The 27487-nt window shown below is 40.5% G+C and overlaps 2 protein-coding genes across 3 annotated transcripts; both read left to right on the forward strand.

The window, feature by feature from the left end:
* Positions 1-27443, forward strand: nadka (NAD kinase a). Of its 2 annotated transcripts, XM_022219166.2 has the most exons (12): positions 1-166; positions 1064-1226; positions 9020-9103; positions 20083-20212; positions 20885-20993; positions 21100-21185; positions 21281-21383; positions 21699-21841; positions 22346-22445; positions 23947-24104; positions 24529-24611; positions 25024-27443. In XM_022219166.2, the coding sequence occupies exons 2-12, from the start codon at positions 1075-1077 to the stop codon at positions 25169-25171; spliced, it is 1296 nt and encodes a 431-aa protein (XP_022074858.1). In that variant the 5' UTR covers positions 1-166; positions 1064-1074; the 3' UTR covers positions 25172-27443. The 2 variants fall into 2 exon arrangements, with proteins under 2 accessions (XP_022074858.1, XP_022074860.1); XM_022219168.2 differs by lacking the exons at positions 1-166; positions 1064-1226; positions 9020-9103 and adding an exon at positions 16988-17378.
* On the forward strand, positions 3151-5784 carry LOC127534364 (uncharacterized). The gene is made up of 2 exons (XM_051949364.1): positions 3151-5380; positions 5465-5784. The coding sequence occupies exons 1-2, from the start codon at positions 3438-3440 to the stop codon at positions 5517-5519; spliced, it is 1998 nt and encodes a 665-aa protein (XP_051805324.1). The 5' UTR covers positions 3151-3437; the 3' UTR covers positions 5520-5784.
* Positions 27444-27487: the final 44 nt, after the last annotated feature.

Here is a 27487-nt window from a genome sequence, read left to right on the forward strand (position 1 = left end):
AGCCTGTGATTGGTCGCACAGTATCAGGAAGCGATGAGCCGACTGTTGACTGTTAAGTAAGGTGGTGTAACGCTGTTATTTCACCTGGTAATGGCGAGGCGTTGATCCCACGGCAGGCTGCTGCTCTCCAAACCCGTGTCGTCCCCCGTAACGCTGTGGCTAAAAGGTAGTGTTGGGAATGGAGGATGCTACGGCTTACTTTGAGCACGACTGACTACTAGCTTAGCCGGCTAACTAGCTGCACACTAGCTTAGTTAGCTCACCCAGAATATTCTACCATCTGGACCCGTCACCATTCACCCACTCATGTCAGAGCAGGACTTGTTGTTGCGTTTAATGCTCAGACTTTTTGAAGAACTAACAATTTACAAAGCGGGCTGGCTTTGGTGATGACGAGGCTGCTAGCCTACTGCCGTGTAGCATATTTACCGTCCAATTTGGCAGCTGAGGTAAACTTAATAACAGGTTGTAAGCGACCAGTTCCCACTTGGGTCCCACATTTTAGGGACGTAAAATCATGTTAGATGTTTAAGGTATAGCCTTAGTAGTATCTGGGGCCTGTTTTCACGTTTGTAAAATCTTTATTCTATTTGTTAATGTGGAAATGCAGATTATATTGCTGTAGACCATATTAACCAGGTATCGATCAAAAACCACTCTATCTAGACTGTTGTAGACTAGATCATTCAGAGAGAATAAAGCTATTCCACTAATCAGAGTTTGTTTTTAGTCTCTTGCCTAGTTTAGTTCTTACTTTCCCTTAATCTTTTCCCTAACTACTGAACTAATGCTGCAAATCATGGGCTATATTCAGCCAATGTGGACCTCAGTGGATTCTGTGTGCACATCTGTAGACTGACTCATACATGCAGAATATTGTCTAAGTTGCACTTTTGAAGCATCAATTAAACAGATTTTTTCCCATGAAGTTTAGAACAGCTTGATTCGTGCACAGCCTCGTAATCAGGGAGATCGGAGAGCTGTGCTTCTGTAAAGCTGCCTGATGATTGTTAGCTCGTTTGTATGTGACTGTGGATTCACGAATGATTGATTTGTCTGTCAGTGAACGTCAAGATGGATGGTGGACAAGAAATGCAAGTGGAGGCTGCCCCCTACTGCTGCTCCACCTGTGATGGAGGGGAGGTCTCCGGCCGTAACCTGGCTCGACGCAACCGGAAGACCCGCAGCCTGAGCACCTCCTCAGCCTGCAACTCCTCTGAGTACAGGTAGATGCAGAAACAGGATTTATAAAGGTGCAGACAGGCCTGTTAGGTCTAAAGCTAAAGGTCAGAAGAACTAATTCTTCTGTATTTGTTTTGATTTCCTTCCTCTCTTAGATAATAAAACCTGTAAACTCGTATTCTAAGTGGGGCTGCTTGATATTTGAAGAGAGAAAAAAAGAGTGATTACAATACGTTATTCACCATTATTTATTGCCACATAAAAAATACAGGATACTGTATCGAACTACTTGAATATCTCTGTAAAGTAATAATCATTTTAGAACAACTGGTGTGATTTTGTCGGAGAGTGTATCTGCACAGGAAAAAAACAGATTTAAAAAAGCGGAAGACTGAGTGCAAACCATTTGGAAACATGTGTAATACAGGCAGTTATCTTACTTTGAATGCCACTTATATTTGTCTTGTAATCATGTGTTGTGGCAATGATTGCATGACAGCTGAGTACCCGTTTCTGGTAAACATCACTGGCTAAATGATAATCACCATTAGTTTTGATCAATATTGACATCAGACATGTGTGATGAAAAATAACTTTGAAAAGAGTGAAATCAGGAGTTCTAATGCCATATACATGACCGTTCAAACGTTTGAGGTCATCCAGACAATTTCAAGTTTTCCATGAAAACTCACACTTTTATTCATGTGCTAACATAATTGCACAAGGGTTTTCTAATCATCAATTAACCTTTCAACACCATTAGCTAGCACAATGTAGCATTAGAACGCTGGAATTCTGATTAATTTAATGTTCTCTTCATTGAGAAAACAACTGCTTTTCTTTCAAATATAAGGACATTTCTAAATGACCTCAAACTTTTGAACAGTAGTGTATATCCAAGGTGGAACCAGGGGATTTTTATCTACATGGACCTTTTCATATCAGCGGAGCATTTTAAACATCACTGCCAGCCCTGTTTATTCAATTATTGGAAACACAATCATGATAGTAATGATAGCTGCAACCAAATCTTCCATTTCAGTGCAAGTAAATTTTAAAAAGTCAGTGTATCCACCGACATTTCATTATCGGTATTTTCGTTGTTGTGCAGTCATGTCATTGTCACCCAGTGTGTTGCCTCAAGGATTTAAGATGATGTTTTATTACTACTCACCTGAGTGGTAAAGAGTACTTGACACACTGAGGTGCGAGCAGCAATGTAGAGGCCCGACAGCACGATATTTCAGGACATGCACATTTGCTCCACTGTTCAATCAGGTGTGCCTGTTCCTGATGGTCTGATATTTTACTGCATGGCTTGAAGTATTCCAGCACATGGGGCCGGGTTTTGGCTCGAAAAAAAAGCTAGAACTACTTTGCCAATTGAGTTGGTCTACCAATGGAATGAGGGAAACGCAGCTTTTGCTCTCAACCAAACTAATAAATGGGGAGTAGATGGGGGCGGGTCTTAAAGAGACGTTGAGATCCAGCTGCAGGTGAGTCCATACCGGAGTGTCACGCGATTTCACGGAGTTCCGTACGCTGATATCAGGAGCATGGAGAACAGATTATTGAAGCTGGGGGAAGACCTCCTAATAGACGAAGGATATAAGAAGAAAAACACTCAGAGAGCGCAGTATTCCGCCGTGGCTGCTCATACGGTGTATCATTTCCGACGAATGCTCAGCGGTTGGTTTGTAGTGGGATCAGTCACGTGATCGTCTGCAGCTGACGTTGCGTTCACTCGTCATAGTTACAGTGACGCCGCGGTGCTTTCTCGCAATGATACAGAAATCTTGAACAAATCCGTGGATCCGGACTATAAGCCACATCACTGCCGAAATCACTTGGTCCTTTTGTCATTTCTGACCTTCCCTGAAAATGTCATCCAAATCCGTTATTCCGCTTTTTGGGTAATGGTGCGTCCATAACTCGTTCCTTGGCGGAGTAAAAATAAATAGCCTTTTCCGTTAGGGTGACCAGACGTCCCTGAAAATCCGGGACAGTCCCTAAATTCAGCCGCTTGTCCCGGATCCCGAATTTTGCTCTAATTGTCCCGAAATTAGCCATACACCTGTTATCACGGTCCAAAAACATGACTGCCGGGCCGCTGCCTGGCCGTCTCGTCTCAGGCCTTCATGTCTCAGGCCTTCTGCAGCCTGCGCAGTGGTCACTCGCGCATGAATTATGACGTTTGTATTATATTTTTTATAGGCGCGAAATGTATGCTATGCTAACACACATTCATTGTTAAAATGGAGGTGAACAATGCTCCGGAAAAATCTGATGAACCCCCAGCAAAGAAAAAACGTCTGTGCAAATACCGAGAGGAATGGACGAGGAAATATACATGGGTAACGGCTGCATTTGGGGATGTAAATAAGGCGTTCTGTAAAGTGTGCCGAAAAGACTTTAGTATTTCTCACGGGGGAGAGTCAGACCTCAAGTCTCACGCTAGCGGCAAGCAGCATGTAAATAACACTAACGCTGTACAGACCAACACTTTGCTATCATCATTCTTCAAGCCACAGGATGACTCAGTGTACAGTAAGGTTGCTGCTGCAGAGTTAACTTCTGTATTTCACTGCGTTTCTCATCAGCAGTCATACCGGTCCCTTGACTGCGCAATGAAACTGACACCAAAACTGTACCAAGATTCAGCCATTGCCAAACTCATAAGCTGTGGTCGCACCAAAGCAGAGGCCCTTGTCACCAATGTACTGGCTCCTCTTGCATCTGACTTCACCCATAGCCTTGGCACAGAGCAGCTCTTTTTTTCTATCGCTACTGATGCTTCAAATAAAGGCAATGTGAAAACATTTCCTCTCTCAGTGAGATTTTGGACCCCAGAGCAAGGCATTCAGAACAGAGTGCTGGATTTCTATGAACAGGCAGAGGAAAGTGCGGATGCAATCACTGACATGTTGTTAAAAAAGTTAAAGGAAAACAACCTCCTCATCCACAACGTATCAGCTTTCTCCGCTGATAATGCGCCAGTAAATTATGGCAAGCGACACTCAGTTTACCAAAATCTAAAGCAGAAAAACAGCAAGATCATCCCAGCAAACTGCCCAGCTCACATCATCCACAATGCAGTTAAAAGGGCCTGCAATGTGCTACAAGTCGATGTTGAAAACATAGTTCTTAAATCATTCAACCATTTCAGCTGCTCCGCAAAAAGAGTTGCCAGTTTAAAAGAAATGTTTGAATTTGTTGATATGGAGTATCTTACCTTGTTACGCCACGTCCCCACACGCTGGTTGAGCTTGCTCCCTGCAATAAATCGACTGGTGAGCATCTGGCCTGCTGTGAAAAGTTATTTTTTGTCGCTGGGCCAGGAGGAATGCCCCCGTGCCATTTGGGATGCGCTCAAGGGGCACGAGCATGGCGAACAAGATGATCCAAATGAGCTTGAAATCACGTTCTTCTTCCTTCAGAATGTTCTCAAAATATTCTCCACAGCTGTCCTCAGTCTTGAAAGCAACAGTCTCACTTCAGTTGAGGTATATGGAGTGATGAACGACCTCCGAGTCAAACTGCAGCAGCGCAAAAACGACGCTTTCTTTGGCACAAAAGTGGATGATATTATGGCTTCCTCTCCCAGCAATAAAGTTGACCGGCTACGCCAAGAGTTTAGCTCTTTCTTACAAGTTGCTGTGGATTACTTGGAGAAGTGGTTCGACTTTTCACAAACTGGATATCTCTACAATGTACAGTGTTTAAATATCAAGGAACAAAGAGAGATCAGATACAGTAAACTTAAAGACGCAGTGTGCGCTCTTAACATGGAAGAGCATCTGGACTTGGATGAGCTCTATAACGAAAACTGCGCTCTGAAGAATGTATTGGCCCATCTGGACACGAGCAGCAACTCAGTTGGCGATCTTTGGGCCCAAGTACTGAAGACCCCGTCCACGTTTCCGCAGTTTACAAAATTATTGTCCTTCGTCCTCAGCGTTCCTGTGAGCAATGCTTACTCAGAGCGGGTCTTCTCCATCATGAAAGGCGCTTGGACTGACGTGCGAAACAGGTGTTCAATGGAGCTTGTCCGTGCAGAGATAAAAATTAAAATGAATCTGGCTATGACCTGTGCAGAGTTCTACAAATTCATCCTGGAGAACAAGAAGGCCCTCTTTGCTGTGAAATCATCCGCGAAATACAGCAACAGCACCGAGTCGTCACAAAAGCCTCCTTCGAGGTAGAAGCCAGACTATGAAAGATGCGTTTTACCCTTTACCTTGTTATAATAACAGTCACTGATTCCCGTTTTTTTGTCTCATAGGCAAACAAATGAAGACAACACCCGTGGCAGCAGAGATATGGGAGAAACGTCATAATCTAATAAAAACCGTTGCCAAGAGATTTTAGTTTATGAATTAATTAGGCCTATGCTAAGAGTTTAAATGAATTAAAATTACCTTTTTTTTGTTCTGTTTTTAAGCAGGCCTACAATGAACTGTTTTCAGTTGGGCAACTTGTCAAAATACAATGCTTGTTGTTAAATAAAACTATAACTTCTAAAGAAATAAATGTGTAAATGTCTTCGAAATTAATAATAATAATAATAATAATAAAATTAAAAAAAAGAAAAAAGAAAAACAGTGTACCCCCCCCCCCCGGCACAGCGTCCCGGATTTTAGTCATTGCCATCTGGTCACCCTATTTTCCGTGGTTAGAAGAGTTAAACGGAGATGGCAAGCCCTTTGGTTTCTGGTGCAAAAAACTGAAGGGTGCTTGCTTCTGTACCATGTGCTCCTAAAAACTCACGTAAGCAACTAGCGGCAGAACAGTGCTGTCACATCAGGAGTCAGACCCATAGAGCTGCTGTTCTCTGAAACTCGCAACTCGTTTACCGGGAGCAACAGCCTTCGCTGAAATACCGGCATCGATGACTGACCCAGTTTGTGAGCACTATGTTCACCAGATCTCAACCACTCGTTAATCTGTGTAAAAAGTTGGCTGAAGATAGAAATGCTTTGTCAAAACTGGGATAGCACCGGTTTTTAAGAAAAGTCTTTCAGAACTGCTTATAAAAATGTGTATTTTCATTGAATATTGATGAAGCCACTAGCCAGAGCATGGACAAAATTCTGAATGTGTTTGTTCGTTTTTTTTATGGCCAGAGCAGCTCAGCATATGACAAACACAAAAGTAAACATTGCCAATGCCTCAACACTTACAGAAGTGAAAGATGTCAGAAAGAAAGAAGAAATAAATGGGGGGAGGGGGTTAAAGATTTAGCTTCCCACTTCTTGTAGCTCTGTCAATGTTTTTTTTTAAATTGAACTGAGCTGTAGTTATCCGTAGTAAACTGTAGTTGTTTTTCTATTTTCTTATTTATGTCTTATTATTTAAGTTAGCAGTTCTGAGAGCACTTTGTTTTTTTGCTGGTATTATTTCAATTGAACTGTAGTTTGCTGTTCTAAAGTATATTTTTATTTATTTAGTTAGTTTTTTTTTTGCACTGTAGCTGTATTTCAGAGCAAATGGTGTAAGTGGTGCACATATTGTTAAAAGGCAAATTAATGTCATTTTTTTCCATGTCATTTACTGATTGGTTGCTGAACAATATATTTGCACCACACTGTAGTCAGACGGAGTATCTGCCATGACCTGCTGACCTTTTTCAGCATTACTATAATCTATAAACAGCTTTATAATCTGCAAAAAAGTTCAAGCCTAGGATTATTTTTCACTTTAAGCCCTGCAAGTGTGGCTGCAGTAACGAGCTTGCTGTGCGTGACTAACAATATGCCTGTGGTTTGGAATCATTTCCAAGTCCACATGTATCGGTATTGGTTGATATCAGAATCAGAAATTGAGAGGTGGACGATATCGGCATATCGGTTATTGGCCAAAAAAAAGCCAATATCGGACATCTCTAGTGGTAAATAGTACTTGACACACACTGAGGCAGCAATGCAGAGCCCTGATAGCTCACTGTTTAAGGACATCCACATTTGCTCCACTGTTCAAGTTGTCCACAGTAACCTGACAGAGGTGCCGTGTTTAAGAACAAGTGCAGTTGCCCCAGGTTGCGTGAGAAATGTTTTGGACACAGCCTTGTGACATGATCTGCGTTGCACCACCTCAGACATTTGTGAAATGTGCATGTGTGGGTTCAGTTCCTGCAGCCCTCACAGAAGTGGCTTCATGGAAACATAATATTTAAACCATGACATGTTTTTTCTCTGTAGGTGTTGCAAGGGTTTTGTATGGCTGTTTTAGCAACTGTTTGAGGTTTCTTACAAGGAGAAGTCACTGAAAAGACCACACTTGTCCAAGATGTCGAAATACACACCCACAAATGCATTAGAAATGGGTCTATCTTAATTTGGCAACAGGTTTCTAAACTCTTCATCTAAGGTCAGTTTAAACCCTGAAATAAAAATAGTTTTATACAATATAATCCAACTTTAACATCTGTTGTTGTTGTTTTTTAGCCTAACTTTACACAGGATTTGATGTTTCAGTGTGTTGATCAAATTAGAGGAGGAGCTCTGAAACACAACTTACTGGAGATCCAATTTTGGATTTGCATTTTCTGGGTAAATGTGCAGGCTTTCTCTTCTCTCAAATATGTTTGAACATATATTCAGGTCTTCGTATAATAAACCCATTAAATCAGTCGTGCAGTGCAACTTTTTTATCGTCGCGTCAGAGTTCCTCTTATTTTTCCTTCCCCTTTGGTTAAGTGGGTAAATGTAGAAATGTTAAAGGTGCATTAACATTTCTTTCTCCACTAGAGGGAAAAAGAACTCCAACACAAGCTGACAGACACACAGTATAAGTGTTGTCACTAAAGACTGTTGATGACTATCATTATCATACCAATTCATTTGAATCCTTTTTCTGGTTTCCTGACAAAACACTAACTAAAACAAGATAAACAAACGCTGTAGAGCTGAACAGGTGGTGATAATTCTCTCTGTTTGTCACTGTGAGCAAATCTTTCACATTACACATATCCAGTGTTGGTATGAAGTTACTGATTACTGCAGCTTTAAGAGCTGCTAAACAGTCACCAACTGAAGTTGCGTTGTTTTAACAAATCCCAGTACAGACACAGTTTGTCAAACTCTTCCACTTTTGTAAGAGCAGCTTCGTCTGTGGTCATGAGCTTCAGAGAAGATAAAAATATCTGATCTGTGGATATCGATTGTTATTAAAACTGTTTGGCTTCATTTCAACCTCTACTGATATGGTATCTGCACTGCTGCTATGATGGATAAAAGTATTTGTTTTTCAGATGTTTCACAATGCCTTGTTGCCCTTTTCTAAGAATTGTCGACGGCCTTGACACAGCATACATGTCAGATCCACTGCATATAGCATGTTCTAATTTGATGTAATTTAATAGATACTGTAGCACTTTGTCACAGGTAGGTGATCACAAAACGTGACCGACAGTGAACCAAATAATCTGACGTTTCCCGGTAATAAATGATGAAAGCTGTTACTTCTGTTTCTGTATGTCTCAAACACAACATGTGTCACTTCTCTTTTTTTCTTGAAAACAGAAATGAAAAGTGGAATTTATTTGATGAGAATTTTGACAAAAAGATGCATTCAGTAATTTGGGAATTTTAGAGACCTTCATCTCCAAACAAGGATGTATAGCATTGGCTGTTCTCAGCTTAGAGTGTTCTGTAAATGCTAAATAAAACACACTAAATGCAGGAGAAGAACATCTATGCACAGCATTGAGTCGTGTACATAGCCTTGTCTACTCTGTATTTTGCAACTTTTACTTTCTACACTGTAAAAATAGTTTGTCATCATTTGCATATTTATGAAGGTTCCTTAAAACGGTTATGTTTGTCATTCTCTCTATCAGGAGGACTCAGTCACTTCATGGACCAAGCCCCGTGACCACATTCGGCCCGAAGGCATGCATGCTGCAGAATCCACACGCAGTAATGTAAGTCCCACACAGACAGTTTTTTTGTTTCTTTTTTCAATCACATTTTCTGTTGCAGTCATGAGTCGGGGTAAAAATTTGAATAGCATTCAGACTTTAATCTGTGTATCACCAAAAAATCCCATAAAACCACTTGCTGTTGTTGCAGTTAGGCCCATGCTGCCCTAACAGGAGCATACCTTTCTGGATCCATGGCTCTGGATGACCTCTGGTTGTAGGTCAGGTGTCTTTTCTTAGCTTGGCTCATAGCTGCTAACTTGCCTTTTCTGAGGAGAGCCAGAGAGACACTGCTTTGACATTTGCTATCCTGGGTTACGCAACGTTTGGATAACTCTTCCACTGAAATTTAGGCCTACCTGCACACTTTACAGCTAATAACAGTTGTCACTTCTGTCAGCACACACTTTACAATGACCCTTATCAACTTGAGGATGATAACTTATTTTTCACACGTGCAACTCCCACTGCCAACTCCTGTTGATGCACACTTTCAGTTGCACTTTATAGAGTTACAATCATGAAGCCAAAGACTCGGTCGAGCAAATACTCAAGGAGGTTTTAGCTAAACTGGGATGAACTGAACTGAAGAGCAGATAGGAGACACATGTTGTTGGGATTTTTTTTTTTTTTTTTTTTTTGGAAAACAAGAAGGTATGTTTGAGTTTTCTTTTCTTTTAGCCATAGCTGTTCTGTTTCTTTGAGGTGCAGCAAAATCATACAGATAGTGCTTATGAGCTCAGAGGGTTAATTATGCAAAGCTGAGTCATTTCAGATGTCTGCACACATGACTGGTGGGAACCTTTAACATACAGTATCTGAACATACAGTGGAAGTCATGACGGAACATGCTAACCAACCATAACACCTTTGAAACCAGCTAACTATATTAGGCTCTTGCTGAGGAATTTAAACCAAACTACATAGAGAATGTCAGTACGCATAAACAAACGTTGAAACCTGTTTTTATTTTTGTCCATAAAAGTATTGAGCATCATGGGGCAAAGGTACACCACTTGTTTCTCAAAGAAGCAAATCCAGTGAAACCAATGCTCACCTGCATATTTTCTACACAGAACTTCTGAATATTTACTCTTGCTTCTCCTAAACTGTCTATTTATGAGATTTTGATCACCTCATAAGCCCGGCCTTCGGTTTAAATGTCCTAATACCCTCTTGTGTAACTTCCATGTCAGAAAAAAGCTCAGTATATGGCAATGTATATATATTCTTTAACTTTCGGTTAAAACCTGAAACCAAAGTCGTGCTTCATGTATGCACTATTACAGTTCTTTTTAATGTTAAAATAACATTTTCAGTTAATTTGCATCATCATAGAGGATGTTTCTTTCTAGGACTTGTTTTCTTTGGGTTTAAATGGTGTATGTGTTTATTATGAATCTTCTAATAATAAGATATCCAAAGTAGTTTAAATCACTCCACTGGACTTTAAGAAAGTTCCTTGAAGTTCCTCGTGTGCTAATGGTGGTCATTAACATGAGTCTGCTGAGACTCAAAAGAACTCAAAAGAACTACTCAGCAGACTCATGCTAATGACCACCATTAGCACACGAGGGCTCAGTGACATCTGTGCATTTCAACGACCCCCACCGATACTCACAACGACCATCGTTGAGTAGTCAGATGAGTTTTGGTATCGGTCGTTGGAATAATAGCCCTGGACACACCTCACAGAGGTTTGAAGCTGAGGCAACACCAACCACCACCAGAACTGAAGAAGCCTCTTGGATGAGAGGTGAAACATCTTCAAGGAACTTTCTTAAAGTCCAGTGGATTGATTTTAACAACTTTGGATAACCATGACCTGGATGAATGAGAACCTACAGACATAACTAGACGAGCCCTCAGTAGATGGCAGAACCACGCCCATGAATGGACACACACACACACACACACACACACACACACACACACACACACACACACACGTTTGTTTTTCTATACCGGTGGGGACTTACCATTGACTCCCATTCATATCTAACTCCTAACCCTTACCCTAACCTTAACCATCACCAAATCAATGCCTAACCCTAAACAAACGTTTTTGCACTTTTACATTTTTTATTAACAACAACATGGCCAAGAAAACGGTGTTGCCACCCGTGGGGACCTCATTTTAGGTCCCCACCGTAAGACAAGTCCCCACCTTTATAGCAAATAGTCAGGTCAAAGTCCCCACCGGTATAGCAGAAACAAGTACACACACACACACACACACACACACACACACACACACACACACACACACACACACACACACACGCATACTTACCCAGCCAGCCAGATACTGAAGCGAATGCAGTAACCCCGCTGACGTACACGTCAGGCATGGTTAATAATAAGATAGTTTAAACTTGCTCATACAGGACTTCACAGCATCTTCTTTTAACTGAATTTCACATGTTGAGTGATACCGCTCCAGGTACAAGGACTGGCTGCAGAAAATAATGTCCAGTCATCGTTACAATGGTCAGCGACACCCTAAACACGCCCTCAAATGAAATTCAACAGAGTGCCAAGGAGTTTTAAAGCCAGCCATATCAGTACACTTCGCCCTACATTCCACATTGGCTTCACATTGAATTAAATCAAATGGTTATCACTTCTGATTAAAAACAACAGTAAACAAGATAAGGCATACACACGTGGACAAAATTGTTGGTACCCCGCAGTTAAAGAAGGAAAACCCACAATTCTCACTGAAATCACTTGAAACTCACAAAAGTAACAATAAATAAAAAATTATTGAAAATTAAATAATCAAAATCAGCCATCACTTTTGAATTGTTGATTAACATAATTATTTAAAAAAAACAAACTAATGAAATAGGGCTGGACAAAAATGATGGTACCCATAACTTAATATTTTGTTGCACAACCTTTTGAGGCAATCACTGCAATTAAACGATTTCTGTATTTGTCAATGAGCGTTCTGCAGCTGCCAACAGGTATTTTGGCCCACTCCTCATGAGCAAACAGCTCCAGTTGTCTCAGGTTTGATGGGTGTCTTCTCCAAATGGCATGTTTCAGCTCCTTCCACATATGTTCAATGGGATTCAGATCTGGGCTCATAGAAGGCCACTTTAGAATAGTCCAACGCTTTTCTCTCAGCCATTCTTGGGTGTTTTTGGCTGTGTGTTTTGGATCGTTGTCCTGTTGGAAGACCCATGACCTGCGACTGAGACCAAGCTTTCTGACACTAGGCAGCACATTTCTCTCCAGAATGCCTTGATAGTCTTCAGATTTCATCGTACCTTGCACACTTTCAAGACACCCTGTGCCAGATGCAGCAAAGCAGCCCCAAAACATTACTGAGCCTCCTCCATGTTTCACCGTAGGGACAGTGTTCTTTTCTTCGTATGCTTGCTTTTTGAGTCTATGAACATAGAGTTGATGTGCCTTACCAAAAAGCTCCAGTTTGGTCTCATCTGTCCAAAGGACATTCTCCCAGAAGCTTTGTGGCTTGTCAACATGCATTTTTGCAAATTCCAGTCTGGCTTTTTTATGAGTTTTTTTCAGCAGTGGTGTCCTCCTTGGTCGTCTCCCATGAAGTCCACTTTGGCTCAAACAACGACGAATGGTGCGATCTGACACTGATGTACCTTGGCCTTGGAGTTCACCTTTAATTTCTTTGGAGGTTGCTCTGGGCTCTTTGGATACAATTCCAACGATCCGTCTCTTCAATTTGTCATCAATTTTCCTCTTGCGGCCACGTCCAGGGAGGTTGGCTACTGTCCCGTGGGTCTTGAACTTCTGAATAATATGAGCCACTGTTGTCACAGGAACTTCAAGCTGTTTAGAGATGGTCTTATAGCCTTTACCTTTAAGATGTTTGTCTATCATTTTTTTTTGGATGTCCTGGGACAATTCTCTCCTTCGCTTTCTGTTGTCCATGTTCAGTGTGGTACACACCTTTTCACCAAACAGCAGGGTGACTACTTGTCTCCCTTTAAATAGGCAGACTGACTGATTATGAGTTTGGAAACACCTGTGATGTCAATTAAATGACACACCTGAGTTAATCATGTCACTCTGGTCAAATAGTTTTCAATCTTTTATAGAGGTACCATCATTTTTGTCCAGGCCTATTTCATTAGTTTTTTTTTTTTTTAAATAATTATGTTAATCAACAATTCAAAAGTAATGGCTGTTTTTGATTATTTAATTTTCAATAAATTTTTATTTATTGTTACTTTTGTGAGTTTCAAGTGATTTCAGTGAGAATTGTGGGTTTTTCCTTCTTTAACTGAGGGGTACCAACAATTTTGTCCACGTGTGTATATTGCCAGCTATCATTACTGGACAACTTTATATGCTTGGTGCAAGAGACACATTGCAGTAAATATTACAGCTGCAGGTTTCAGGGGCTGTTTTCCTTCATTCTGGTCCTGAGCAAGTCAAACATGCTCAGCCAGTTTGAGGTCAGGTGACTGATTTGACCAGTCAAAAATTTTCCACGATTTGCCTTCACAGATTCCTGGGTCAGATTGTGTGAATGTTTAGAAGGCGTGTCCTGCTGCACATCTGTTCTGTATCAAATTAAGGTATTTTTGATATAAATACTGAAAAAAACATTAAAGGAAGACATCCAGTAGTAAAGACCTGAAGGTGCCCAATGACAGAAGATATTAAGGATGTATGCTGCTGTTTGTGTTTGCTAACAGGTTGTAAGTATGATAACTGTAATGTTATGATATACAACTGTTTACTTCTTCCCCTCACATTACAGCAGAACGTTGACATTTTTATCCTCTTTGTTATATAACTCCAATATGTTGTAGTACAGAGCCAAAATGAGAGCGGGAAACTGTGACAGTCACATGAATGAACTTTTACTGCTCAGTATTATGGGGTAGAGAAAAATCCTGTCTTTTTACTTCATTTCAGATTTATATATATTACACTTAATCATCGGCCATCTCAGAGCACTTTATACTAAGGTCACTATCTTACAGAGTTCTAGAGAGAAACCAAATAATTTCCCCTTGAGCAACACTTGATGTCAATGGGGAAGAAAAACTCCTTTCTAACTGAAGGTACCTTTGACAGAACTAAACTCGGGGATGGTGGCTGTCTGCCTCAAACAGCTGAGATAAGAGAAGTAAGAAATAAAAGATTGGCATTAAAGAAATCAAACACTGGGCTGATTGGCAGCACTATCGGCCATAAATCAGAAACCTGCAGCTCCAGACCCACAGGCACCTGCAGAGAGGTATGAGGAGAGAGGACTGAGATGACAAAACACAAACTATGGGGGAGAGAGAGGAGACACAAAGTTAATAGCATGAAAAAGAGGCTTATATATGTATGGAGAAGAGTAGAGGAGAAATGCTCGGTCCATCACGGAAGTCCCATGATTAGGGATGTTTTAGAGTCAACTGAGCAGAACTTAATTCAAAAAAGAAAGTTTAAAATCTAATCTTAAAACTGAAAGTTGATCCATCAGGAGAGGCATCAGATCGCTGAAGGCTCTGCCTCCAGTTCCACTTTAACATACTCTAAGAACCACAGATCAGCCTGCAATCTGACTGCTCTGTTGGAATAAGATGGTACAATAAATGAAACTGTGAGGTGAAACTATGAACTATTGATGTCTGTGTATATAATGAGAAGGATTTTAAATGGTTTCCTGTGATTTTATTTTTTCACTATAATTAGGAAATCGGTCTTTTTCTCAGTGTGTTGTGTCTCTGAATCTCTACAAACATTAGGAAATATTTTAATATTGTAGTTTGATGACATAATCTTACTAGCTGTTTCCAGAGCTCTGTCCATTACACAGGATGTAGTCAAATACAACAAACACTACCTTTATAAAGCTTCTACCATTCATCTTTTGAAACAATGTAATAAAAAGGCAGTTTGTTTAATACAGTTATAAGCCTCTAGATGTAATGCTGTGCAACTAGCAATGTAACATATCTTGTTCAAGTATATAACACAATGCAGTTTGTCAACATAACTTCCTACACACACAATCATATTGCCACCACTCAGACACAGTCAACACAAGCTGATGACTTCACAAAGGTACATAGCTCTTTGTTGTAGAGCTGTTTTATTGGGTCAAAGATTCTGTCATGTCAGAGTTATGAAACACTCTTGACGTCTTCCAGTCAAAGACTGGCCAAACTGCTGTTGGTCCGTTGACTCTCAGTCACGTAAGTGTTTCCCAGCCCTGACTATTTCAGGCTGCTGTATTTGAAGGATTATCTTCCTCAAAGCGGCTAGACAGGTTAAAAGTAGTAAAACCAGGCTATCTTTATTCCAAATAAAGGCCAGACTGTGGTTCCTTTAGGCCTAGTTCCACACATTGTGTTTTCAAATATTTTACATTTTGAATAAATTATGGTAGATGTTGTATGTGCAGTCACTGTGGGCAATAGCCATTGTGCTTTAGTGCATGAGGCAATAGAAAAGGTGGTTTAGAAGTAAAATAGCCACAATTTAGACCCTCAAAACAGGAACCACACTATTTATGTGATCTCTGTGGAAGGGTGTGGTTATGATATTGCTCTGGCTAGATGGGTTCTTTGTTTTTGACAAAAAAGAGAATGCTCCCCCATCCTCACATTCATGTCCGGCACCCTAAACACACCTGGAAATGAAAACCACTCAGGGAGTCGATACAAAGGCAGCCATGTTGGTTGGTTCCACATTTTGGCATGTTTAGTTCATCTCCTTCACTAACCAGCTGTGGTCACAGTTGTCATGAACCAGACAGTAAACTACCCCCACGCTTAGTGATGTGACTTAAAGTATATATTATCAGTAGATAGATTGCTAATCATACCCATTTGTGCGTATTTGCAGCAAAATAAATCAAGCTTTGCAACTTGTTGAGTATCTTCTGTCCAGTTGATTAAGTTTTTACTCTTGATTGCAGCATTTTAACAAAAAACCAATTGCACTAGTGGTTTGATTACGTCTGAACATATTTAATTGTGTGCTCATTTAAGGCAACAACAAAAAGTATCGTACAGTTTGATCTGTGGAAATGATGTCAAAGCAGTTACTATTCATCAAACAGCTGAAAGACTGGTTCCACTTCAGGTTGTCCTGAATTTAAAAGAATACACTGTAATGTCAAAAATATCACTGGGATACTAAGGGCAGTTTTACTAGGAGATATCTGAACTGCATTTGAATACCACACCTTATTTGTTTTACATTGCTTATTTTACTCTGCCATGGGTAATCTCATATGTAATGCTACTATGCATTTTTAGTTTTCCAGACAAAGACTACCAATAAGGAAGTTTATTATCAGAAATAGCTGCATAATATATATGAACAGAACTGGCTATGTTCAAGTCAATTTTCTTACTGTAATGAGACATCAGGAAGCTGAAGTACATCCTAATAGATTCCCATAACACAGAATTACATTATTTGCACACATTATATAACCAACAGGGATCTTTTTTTTTTTTTTTTAACGTACTGCTACATTTCTACAATTTCATTAAGCAGAAGACTTTACCCAAAGCGACGTACATCTGAGAGTCAATATAACACCAGCAAGGATCTTGTCAGGAGAAAACAACCTGGATAAGAGCCATAAAGCAGGTTCAGGTGTACTTGAACTTGTTTTATACTGAAATGTAAACCTTAAAAAAGGGGTATCTATTTACCTTGCATCGCCTTTAGCGCTTTGTTAATTTCTGTACTTGGTGGTCAAATACCTGTCATTACAGTGAATATACTAGTTTTAGGAGCAGCTCTGCCAGTGTTGTTTCAGTGTTGGGTTTCAGTGAATCATACCTGTCAAACAAGGAAAGCCCTTCCCTGAAATGGGCGGGTTCAGCACAGCTGAGTGGGCGGGGGCTGAGATGAAGTCAACCTTAAGATGAGTGAGAGCGTTAATTCAGCAGCAGAATGCACCAAGAAGGTTTAGTGTTAAGTCCTCACGGGGACAAATATAGCCACAGTGAATCCAGCTCGAGGGGTTATTAGCTGATCGTAGGGCCTGACCACAGCGCATGGAGAGACTCTCAGACGACCTGAGGCTGACTCACAGCTTGACTGCAAGAAGTGACTCTGTTGCTAAAGCTGCTCTATAATGTGTAGCGTTCGAGGAAGTTGTTAGAGACAGAATGAGTTGTTTTGTCAGAGCGGGTGACCGGGACAGAGCGCCGTTCTCCAGCTGAGTCAGACCGAAGCAGCATCCTTGTTACATGTGTACAGCCATGAAGATCAACTCATATGGACTGCAGGAGGCTTCTGGGAGCCACAGCGAGAACAGAGTCTGGAAATGGTGAGAGGACCTTCTAGCATCTTCCCTGTCTTTGTATCAGCAGAGAGATTATGTTTGATAGGTAAAGTATTAACTGACACGTTTGTTTACTGCCAACCAAATGTTCAGAGTTTCACTGCGGTGAGCTAATGGTAATGTTTAACTGATGTAGCAAAGTTCAGACAAAGCAGAGAATAATGTTCTCCTTTTTTTTTTTTTTTTTAAATTTGTTTTGTCAAGAAATTGGAACACAGAACAAAACGTATGTTTGTCCAGAGAGTGTGAGGTTGGGGTATTGTGTATTTGGACTCCAGTGTGATATCAAGCTTTAATTATGCCGTATCAACGTTTTAGAAGTGATTGTGTGTTATCACAGGCCGGCTGTTGTTACAGCACGGCCCTGTGGTTGGGACAGAGCAGTGTTGTTGAATGAAAGGGGAAGGTCAGGGTGTGGATGCTTTGAGTGGTCAGATGAGAAATTGTTCATGAATAGACCACTGCTGTTTCAAATGCTAATGAAGTTCTGCTTTGTTTCATGTACCTGTATTTGAAACCAGGCCAGCACAGTTTGAGTTTCAGATGTTTGCACCTGTTCGGTGTTTTGTGACTCAGATCCAGTTCATTTTGGGGATGTTTTAGTACATTTGATTGGTCCACAGCCACTACTGCATGACTAAATCTGTGTTGAAAGAAACAGGAACTGGATATGTCATAATGATGCTGCCTTCTTATGTTATTTGCGGGGACGGAAGCGTGTTGAGGAGGAGAAAGCCTGTGTGGTCTTCTGTCAATGTGTCGCATCATTGAGAAGAAGTGCAAAGGCAGGTGAAATGTAGTGAGGCAGCTTGAAGTAATCACTGTCAGCGTGAGTGTGTAATCACTGCATTTTTATCAACAGTCAAATGTATTGTAGGATTTCTAGTCACTACCGTAGTAGATGGTTGGTACGGACACATTGCTGCATTCTATTAGTCACATTATAACAGCCCTGAAACTAATCGGTACAGTAAATCACTGTTAAAGAGTAATGGAACCATAAGAAATGATATGACACAAATGCATGAGGTGGGGCCATAATTGCTTATATTATATTATGAAGAGACTTGGTTGCTCACACCTCCAATAAACACTTCATACTAGATGATGTAATGTGTGTGATGCATTTATGTGCTGAAACAAAGGCCATCAGACTTGTTTGAGTGTCATGAAGGCATTTCACCTCTAACCTTAAAGGTGTGTTCCATTCTGGCTGAGTGGGGGTGAGCCTCCTGACCTGAAACTCAAGCAAGTCCAGTTGCTTCTGTTGTAGCACTGAGCTATACCAGTGCTACAACATGTCGCTTAATGTCGCTGTGTCAGAGAATTAATCTTTGAGTTACATGCATTAATGATTAATTCTTAACTATTCCAACCCTATGTTCATAAATTTAACAGTTTCTAAGCCTGCTGTCATTAATTGTGTTTTGTATTAACAGAATTTATTGAATATAACCCGTCATTGTGGGCATGAAGCATTCACACAACTTCATTGAAAAATTAAATTATTTTTGGTTTCTGATGTGATGAAATGGAGAAATTGCTTTGAGCAGATGCAGACTCCCAAGAATTTCCTCATTCTCTCATTTAGTCTCAGTGATGTGTACAACAGATTGTAATGAAGCTTGAAAGTGCCCCGTCTCAGCATATTATTAGTTTAAAAGTCACAGTATGTGTACTATAGGAAGTTCTTTTACAGAGCAACTCTGTCTGTAAGTACAGTTTATGGGACTAAGGAAATGTGTAGTAACAGATTAACACTTTAACATTGCAGCATTTTCAAATTTGTTACATCAAAGTGACAAAGACAAAAGCATGTTTGCAATTGTAAATCGAATTATATGAAAATTAAAATTCTGACTGTTTCAAAACTGAATTCTTGCATAAGAACTCCAAGAATGAGTTCTTGTATAAGCAAATAGTCAGCCTATTATACAGTAATTTCCTAATATGTGGCAGTACTGCAACTAATGACAGCCATACCTAACCAAAGACAACAGACTTTGGCGTTGTTAAATAATCTTTGAACAGAGCCACTTTTTTCCCTTCGGAGCACGTGGGAAATCTGAATTTCATGCTTCTTCTCCAGTCCCTTTTTTTGGGGGGGGGGGTGACTGAAGAAGAAGCTTTTCATTGTGTTTTTTCTCAATGATGTCATAATGTTCACCCACCGTCATGATTTTTTTTAATAGCTGTTTTTTTTTTTAAATCAGTTTTGTTTAAGTTTTGCTCCCACTCTGTTTTTTTCCATCTTGCCTGTCTCACATTTTTGTTTTTTGTGAACATTGTTAGGAGTTGAGTTAAGGTGAGGGCCCTGCACACAGCATGTGGGGTCAGAAGTGTGTGGAAACAATGTGAAACTGTAAGCCTGCGCACCTAATTGGATAGGTACTAAGAAAGCCTGGTGACGATAAACATTAGGAATCTTTAGTCACTTCACTGATCGTACATAGACTACCATATGTGGCTCGAGTCCCAAACCTTGACTGAAGTAAAAATCTATCTACCGAATTCATATCTCTCTCTCTCACTCACTCACTCACTCACTCACTCACTCACTCACTCACTCACTCACTCACTCACTCACTCACTCACTCACTCAACCAACCATTTTATTAAATTTAAAATTTTAATGGAGAATTCTTGCTGTTGTTTCCTCTGGCTGTAATAGTTCCGTTTGTGTGTTCAGGCACATTCAGGACCCCGCCAGCCAGAGACTGACGTGGAACAAGCCACCAAAAAGTGTCCTTGTCATCAAGAAAATCCGAGATGCCAGTCTGCTTCAGCCTTTCAAAGAGCTCTGCATATTTCTCACCGAGGTATGACTATGTACCAAGGCTGATAGCACTCAGTGGCAGCTTGTTTGTGTTTGTTGGTGATGTGGAATTAGCATGAACCCTTTTTTTTTTCTTTTTTTTTTTTTTTGTATGTTGTCCCCTTCCTGTTGGAATAAAAAAAAAAAGTAGAAAATCTGTCAGCACTGGTGTCACTATTATTATTATAATTATTATTGTTATTATTAGGCAAAAACTTTAGTATTTAGATGGTGCCACATGACCTTTTCCTCAATGCTACACAGATATGAATAAGGGGTGGGACTAGAGCTGGCCGATTAAAGCTAAAAAGTTTATCATAGTTTTTTGTTTTAGTCTACATTAATAATTACTGATAGGTTTTAAAGACTTATTTTAAATAAAATCCACGAGGAAAAGATTTCTTTTGAATTTGTTTATCAAGGCACACAATCATTTCAATGTAAACAAAGCAATGAAAACACACAAACAAATGAATAAATGTACATATAAAAGAATGATCTCCCCCCGATACGTATTAAATATAGAAAGATGGTGAAAAACCTCCACAGGGTTCAACATCCATTCAGACACAACTGAATATTTTATTGCTAGCATGGACGTGGTCAATATTTGCTTAAAAAAATGATCAATGAACTGGCTGTTGCTCAGCTTTTGTCTTCTTGGCTGTTGCTGCAGGTAAAAAATCTAATTGTTTACGTGGAGAAAAAAGTTCTGGAGGACCCAGCTATTTCAGACGATGAAAACTTCGGGGCAATTACGAAGAAATTCTGCACTTTCAGAGAAGGTATGATAATCAGTCACCTTTGCTGCAATTATATGGGGAGTGTGTCTTTAAAAAATCAGTTTAGTGTAACAGATTTAGATTGTTTCTCGTCTTTTACGTTTGTCAGATCTCGATGACATCTCCAATCGTGTCGACTTCATCATCTGTCTTGGTGGAGACGGAACATTGCTGTACGCATCTTCGCTCTTCCAGGTATTCAGCCCGCCATTCCTTCTGTCACTTTAAATGCAGCATTTTGTGTCTTCTTACCTGTACTGCTACAAGCTCCTTGGTGTGTTTATTTGTAGGAGAGCGTTCCACCGGTTATGGCCTTCCACCTGGGTTCCCTGGGCTTTCTGACACCTTTCAAGTTCGACACTTACCAGTCTCAGGTCACCCAAATTATTGAAGGTAACTTAAGAGAGCAAATGCTGGAAAAAAGATCATTCCTGTTTGGTTTGTTAAACAGAGGTCGTGCTCCAGTTTTAATTTGGTAAAGACTGTATGCATTGTGGGCTGCACAGTGGACTAGTGGTTAGCACTTCCACCTTACAGCTAGAAGATCCCCGGTCCAAAAACATGCTGAGGTTAATTGGTGATTCTAAATTGTCTGTAGGTGTAAATGTGAGTCTCCTAAGTCAGCTGGGAGAGACTCCAGCCACCTGCAACCCTAATGAGGATTGAAACGATGTGTAGATAATGGATGGATGCGTGTGTTGTCTATAGGTAATGCTGCCATTGTCCTGCGAAGTCGCTTGAAAGTCCGGGTGCATAAAGAGAACTGGGAGAAGAAAGCCAGAGTGGACGAAAAGGGTATCATCCTGACCAACGGGGACATCGAAAATAGCCGCAAAGCCCTGCAGTATCAGGTAATCTCTCCACCTGAAGCTCAATTTCAGTGCCTCTGCATTATTATTCACCCTTTGATTGCCAAGAACTGAACTGTAGAAGTGATTGTTCTGTCCAATGAGTGATTTACATACCAGCCCGGCTAGATTATAGACCTGGGTTCTCCAAAATATTTATCAGTCGGTGACAGGGTGCAGCTCTGTTCTACCCGGTTCACTGTAAATAGGTCAAAGGCATGTCCATGTGGTGTGATCATCATTACTCAACCGTCTTTACCTTGCTGCCTGTAGACTTTGAACACGTTGATAAACAACAACACAACAAACGCTGTCATGAGTGATATGTTGCTCCAATGGCAGGAATGAGGTTAATGGTCTCCAGCAAGTATTTTTTACTGGCACAAATCCAACAGTCTGGTCTGAGCTTGTTAGTGAACTCATACCAGCAGTGGAGGTAAACCAGGCTAAGGCAAAATGGAAAATCCAAGTTGCAGCGTGAATTGGTTTTGATTTGGTGTGTTTCAGGTCCTAAATGAGGTCGTGGTGGACAGAGGACCGTCCTCCTATCTCTCCAATGTCGATCTCTTCCTGGATGGACACCTCATTACGACAGTACAGGGAGATGGTGAGTGGGCACGCTGTCTTTATTCTACCTGGTTTGGGTAAACATGCTGTACGACAGCCTTCAAACAAGAGTCACAGTCTGATCAGTGCAGTGTGTTGTCGTCCTGGACTGAGAGCTACTCTGTTTAATCACTCTGAGTAAAACTTTCTAGAAGCCTTGATAGGAAGGTCTGAGGATGGGTCAGAGTTTAGTCTCCACGACTCCGGCTGGCTGTCACTTCCCAGACTGCAGCGTACTTGGTGTACTTTGTACAGACACAATGGAAAATTGCAGCAAAATATTTAAAGAAAACAAAGATCCACATCCAGAAAGGTAGTCAAAACTTTGAGTAGCCATATTTTCAGTCAGGTTAGTGGAAGCAGTTTGGGAAAGAAAAAAAAAAACAAACCTTTCCCAGTTGTGCAAAATGTAAAAAGAATATGTCCAGTAAAAGTTTTTTTTTCTTTCTGAAAAACCATTAATGTGCTAAATACGTTCTGACAGGGAGCATATATGACTGATACCAGCTGACATGAAAGAATTCTTACATCTTGCCTAAAAGCAATGCTTTGTCTCTGTTTTTCTCTTGTGAATGACGACGTAAATTTAGTTTTTCTTCTTCCTTGTGGTTTTTTTGGGCAGTTGGCAGAGAACTGGAGGGTAGCATGCTGGCTTGAAAATTGCAAAATGAGACCAGATGATGTCGGACATCCTGGTGTTTCTGGCATACGATATATTACCCACTACGCCACAGTAAACTTTATCTGGGCTACTGTATTGTCTGGTCACATGGATGCTGGAACTGGATTGGAGTCCAACGTACTGTCACTTGAGCGCTTAAAGAGGAGATTATACACTGCAAGCAAGATGGTCAAAGGTGCAATATTATCACCAAGTACTGTGTCCAAGTTGTCTGCATATTTCATGCAGCAGTATTTATTTGTAAGTGTGGCTGCAGTGGTTACTGAAAGGTAAACAGAAGTCCTTTGGAACGCAATGGTGGTTTTGTTTCTGGTCCTTAAGTGTAACGTAGCCTACAGCACCACCTTCTGATGACACTATGCACTTTACTTTATTAGCTCTGAACTTGTTGAAGCTCCCATTTTGTGGCCCCACAGTGTGTCTTGGTTTTTGATATAAAAATATTGCAGAGATGGTTGATTTTACCATGTTTAGCTCATGTTTTTAGCCCTGTTTTAAACGCGCGTTTCAGCTGTGACAACCAGTGAGCTGCTGCTGTCCTCATCGTTCCTGGAAGGAAGGAATAAGTAAATGAAAGTTCAGAGATAAACAAATGACCGCATAGCAAAATTATGTAAATGAAGCCACCCGATACAGAGCGCATGAACACTCTCCTGTTCACCTTTTGCAGCTAACAGCAGAACTTTTGTTTCTTTGCTCAGTGCTGCTCTGGAAAGTTCATAAACCTGGAGGACTTCTTACCTGGAAGATGCAGTTAAATATCTTGTGTACTGGAGTTTGTTTGGCTGGCACAGTGAATATGTCTGTTTGTCCTCTTCAGGTGTGATAGTATCTACGCCTACAGGCAGCACAGCGTATGCAGTGGCAGCAGGAGCTTCCATGATCCATCCCAATGTCCCGGCCATCATGATCACCCCCATCTGCCCACACTCGCTGTCCTTCAGACCCATCGTGGTGCCCGCTGGGGTTGAACTCAAGGTATTCACACTGATGTTTGATTACGTGGTCTTCCTTTGCCAGCCCTAACCCTGACAACAGAACCAAGTTTGCAGCATGTAATTTCACAAATGTGTGTTTTTGGTTTTATTTGGTATGTTGTCAGTCCAGTTATCAAATGGATCAACGACAAAAAAAATCACAGATGAGTAGTTCAAGAACCACTGGGAAGTTTCTTGTTCTGATAAATGGTGTAAATTTGGCATTTTTCCTTTATAAATAACATGCCTTTTGCATTGTTTGGGGTTTAGGGGGTTAAAGAGAGCGAATGCGAGTTGATTTAAAAATATGTAAATCTCATTTAAATTCACCATAACAAAACAAGCAGCATGCTTTGTCTGAGCTGTAAAAATAAAACCGTGTTCTTTGTGCGACTTCTCCACATTCTTTCCTTGTCGTGTCTCAGATAATGCTGTCACGTGACGCTAGAAACACAGCCTGGGTATCATTTGATGGAAGGAAGAGACAAGAGATCTGTCACGGAGACAGGTTAGTCCACATACCGCGCTGCTGGACAGTCAGACGACACAGGTGAAACAGAGTAAATGATGCAAAACAAAGGCGGCACAGTGAGCGACTCCCTCACCTGCTGCCTCAACACTTACAGGTTTTGTTATGTAACCTCATCAACCTGCTTAATGCGCTTTAGGCTGTGAGTGTCCACTGAGCCGCATCAAACTCCTTTCTTTATGTAACTCATCCAAACATAATCACCTTCCTGGTTCTCGAAATGAGCTGCCAGTATTTCATCACAAGGAAGCGGTGTTACTACATACGGTGTCAATGTGTCCTTTTGTTCTACGATTGCAAATACCTGGGCTTTCCTTTCATCACTGAATCCAGCCTGTGTGAGACAAAGCTTTATCTGACTTTTATTGTTTCTCCCCCATCCTTTTTCCAGTATTACCATCACCACTTCCTGCTTCCCTGTTCCCTCCATCTGTTTCCGGGACCCGGTCAACGACTGGTTCGAGAGTCTGGCTCAGTGTTTGCACTGGAACGTGAGGAAGAAACAGAACTACCTCAGCTCGGAGGATGAGGAGTTCTAAGGCTGCAAGATTTTTCTAAGGTCTCCAAGGACTTCTGAAGTCATGATTTTACCTTGACCATGCTCTGTGCCATTTTATTTTTTTATGGATGGAATGTAGAACCAAACTCTATTCAAAAAGGTCTGTTGTCGCCCCTCACGTGGATTGAAATAATTCCACAGAATACTGATCCAAAAAATGCTTCTATGGCGGGCCTTAATGTTGTGTTTTAGAGGAAGAAAGGTGCGGTAATACGACCCAAAGTGAAACTAAATATTTTGGTTGTTTTTAGCTGGGTGTTGGCTGCTGGCAGTTGTTGAGTCTGCAGAGAATGGGAACTACTACATTGTCGTGTGTTGTTCAGAAAAGGCAGCGTGGAAACAGACATGAGAAAGGACTTACTGAAATGAAAACATTTACAGTAAATATCTATATCATAATACTAATCTAGTAAATAAAAATTAGGGGAAAAACTAATAAGATTGTTAAATAACTTTTCCAAAAATGAGTTGAATTTTAATCATTTCTGGTTCATTAATAGACATGGAACACTTTGGTCTCCACAGAAACAAATCTGAACAATGCGACAATCTAACCAGCGGCACACGACTAACCAGACTATATGTTAGGAGAAAAACGCTTTTAATAAAAAGTCTGTCAAGTTCCCCACCCAAAAAACAAAAACCCCACACATAAAGTTCTGCGTTATGTGTTGGCTTCTTAAAATGTTGGGTTTTTGAATGGAGTTTGGCCCCCCGCTGGTGAAGGATCTGTATGCTGTGAAAACTGTCCCTTTGAAGTGAAGGAGCAGCTTGTAGAGAACAATGTTTGGACTAGTAATCGAAAGGAAGTACAACATATGAGCTGACCTTGAACCAAAGTGCTCAGAGGTCAGTTGTGGATGACTGTTTTTTGCAGTACTCTCGACGGGTGTTTTCAGGTCTGCGAATCCTTGAGACAGACGGCAGGGACACGACTGCTACTTTACAAACGGCAAAAGCCTTGTTTTTTAATGAGAGGTGAAGGCCAAGTTGCACTATTTAGAAAAAAAAGCAATCTGTCAAATCAGACGCTTCAAATTCTGTTAAACAGGCCAGGAAAAACGCTGTGATGCCGTCAACTGATGTTGCTTTGAGGTGCATTCAGGGGAAGAGCAGGTTTTCAGTACGTCTACTCGGCGGCAGCGGCCCAACTGTACAGACTGTGCCTTAAACACTGGTATCATTAACAGAGATAAATCTTATTTTTCAAGGTTTACATCATGTTTGTCATATTTTTTTATCATACACTTGCACATATCTGTATCGTGCGCATTATAACCCCATGTTGACTGTCTTCTCCATCAGCAGCACATGACACTTGATTGAATTCTATTTAATGTTGCATTAAATCTCTATGTTCAGCTGTTGGTAAACGCTAATGGGTGGGATTCATTCCAGGCAGATCTCAGTTCAGATGTCTTTAATTTTTTTTTTTTTTTTGGTGTCTGCTTTTTAAAATGTCCTTTAAGCCATAGCTGAACTTTTGGAAATGTATTTTCTAGACCAATGTCTGTGGGTGGTTTACTGTTCTGTGTGTAAATGTGGAGGAATCATTAGACTTCCAATCAGTTTATGACAAGTGAACACTTCAAGGTGGCCTACCTGACATGTTAGTTTGGACTTAGTGTACAGATGTTAATATATACTTTCTAATTTGGCTGTTAGGCTGAAAAGAGGAGCAGTGGCATCACCAGTTGAAACTCTGCAAGACAGACCGAGCTCTAAAAGGCAATCATTCCTTTAACTCTTGCGTATGTATATAAATGTAACGCTTGTATAAGATGTATTTTGTAAAGTCCACATGTTTATTAACTGGTTTACAATGTATTATTAATGGAAATAAATCTATTTGGTACTTTTTTACATTAATAAATTCTTCAGTTGTTGATTCTTTTTGTTTATGAGGAAAAAGTCTGTGTTAGCAACTCTTAATTCCTGTTTAACCGACTGTAATTGTAAAGAGATAGTGACGTACTTTTACATTCAAGTTTATTCGAAATGCATTCCAGGACGACATGAATAGTCTACTTTTTAGGAAAGATGCTGGCAGGTTTGTTTGAAATGTTGAGCTATTTAAACTCCAGTTCCACATGAAAACCCACCTCCAGCCTCATCAGCTCTCAAAGTGCTTTTCACTTTTGTAACTCTGAGAACCTGTCATTCTAACTTTTGTATTAAGCTTGTTAATGTTTCTAATATGACTATTTTTTTCCCCCCAAAACACTTTAATAAACAGAGAGTTTGACCAGGAAGTGTGTGTCCTTCTGTCTGATCAAACAGTGTCACACCTTAGAAG

This window comes from Acanthochromis polyacanthus, chromosome 6, assembly GCF_021347895.1.
Source record: "Acanthochromis polyacanthus isolate Apoly-LR-REF ecotype Palm Island chromosome 6, KAUST_Apoly_ChrSc, whole genome shotgun sequence".
In the NCBI taxonomy this organism is placed as follows: Eukaryota; Metazoa; Chordata; class Actinopteri; family Pomacentridae; genus Acanthochromis; species Acanthochromis polyacanthus.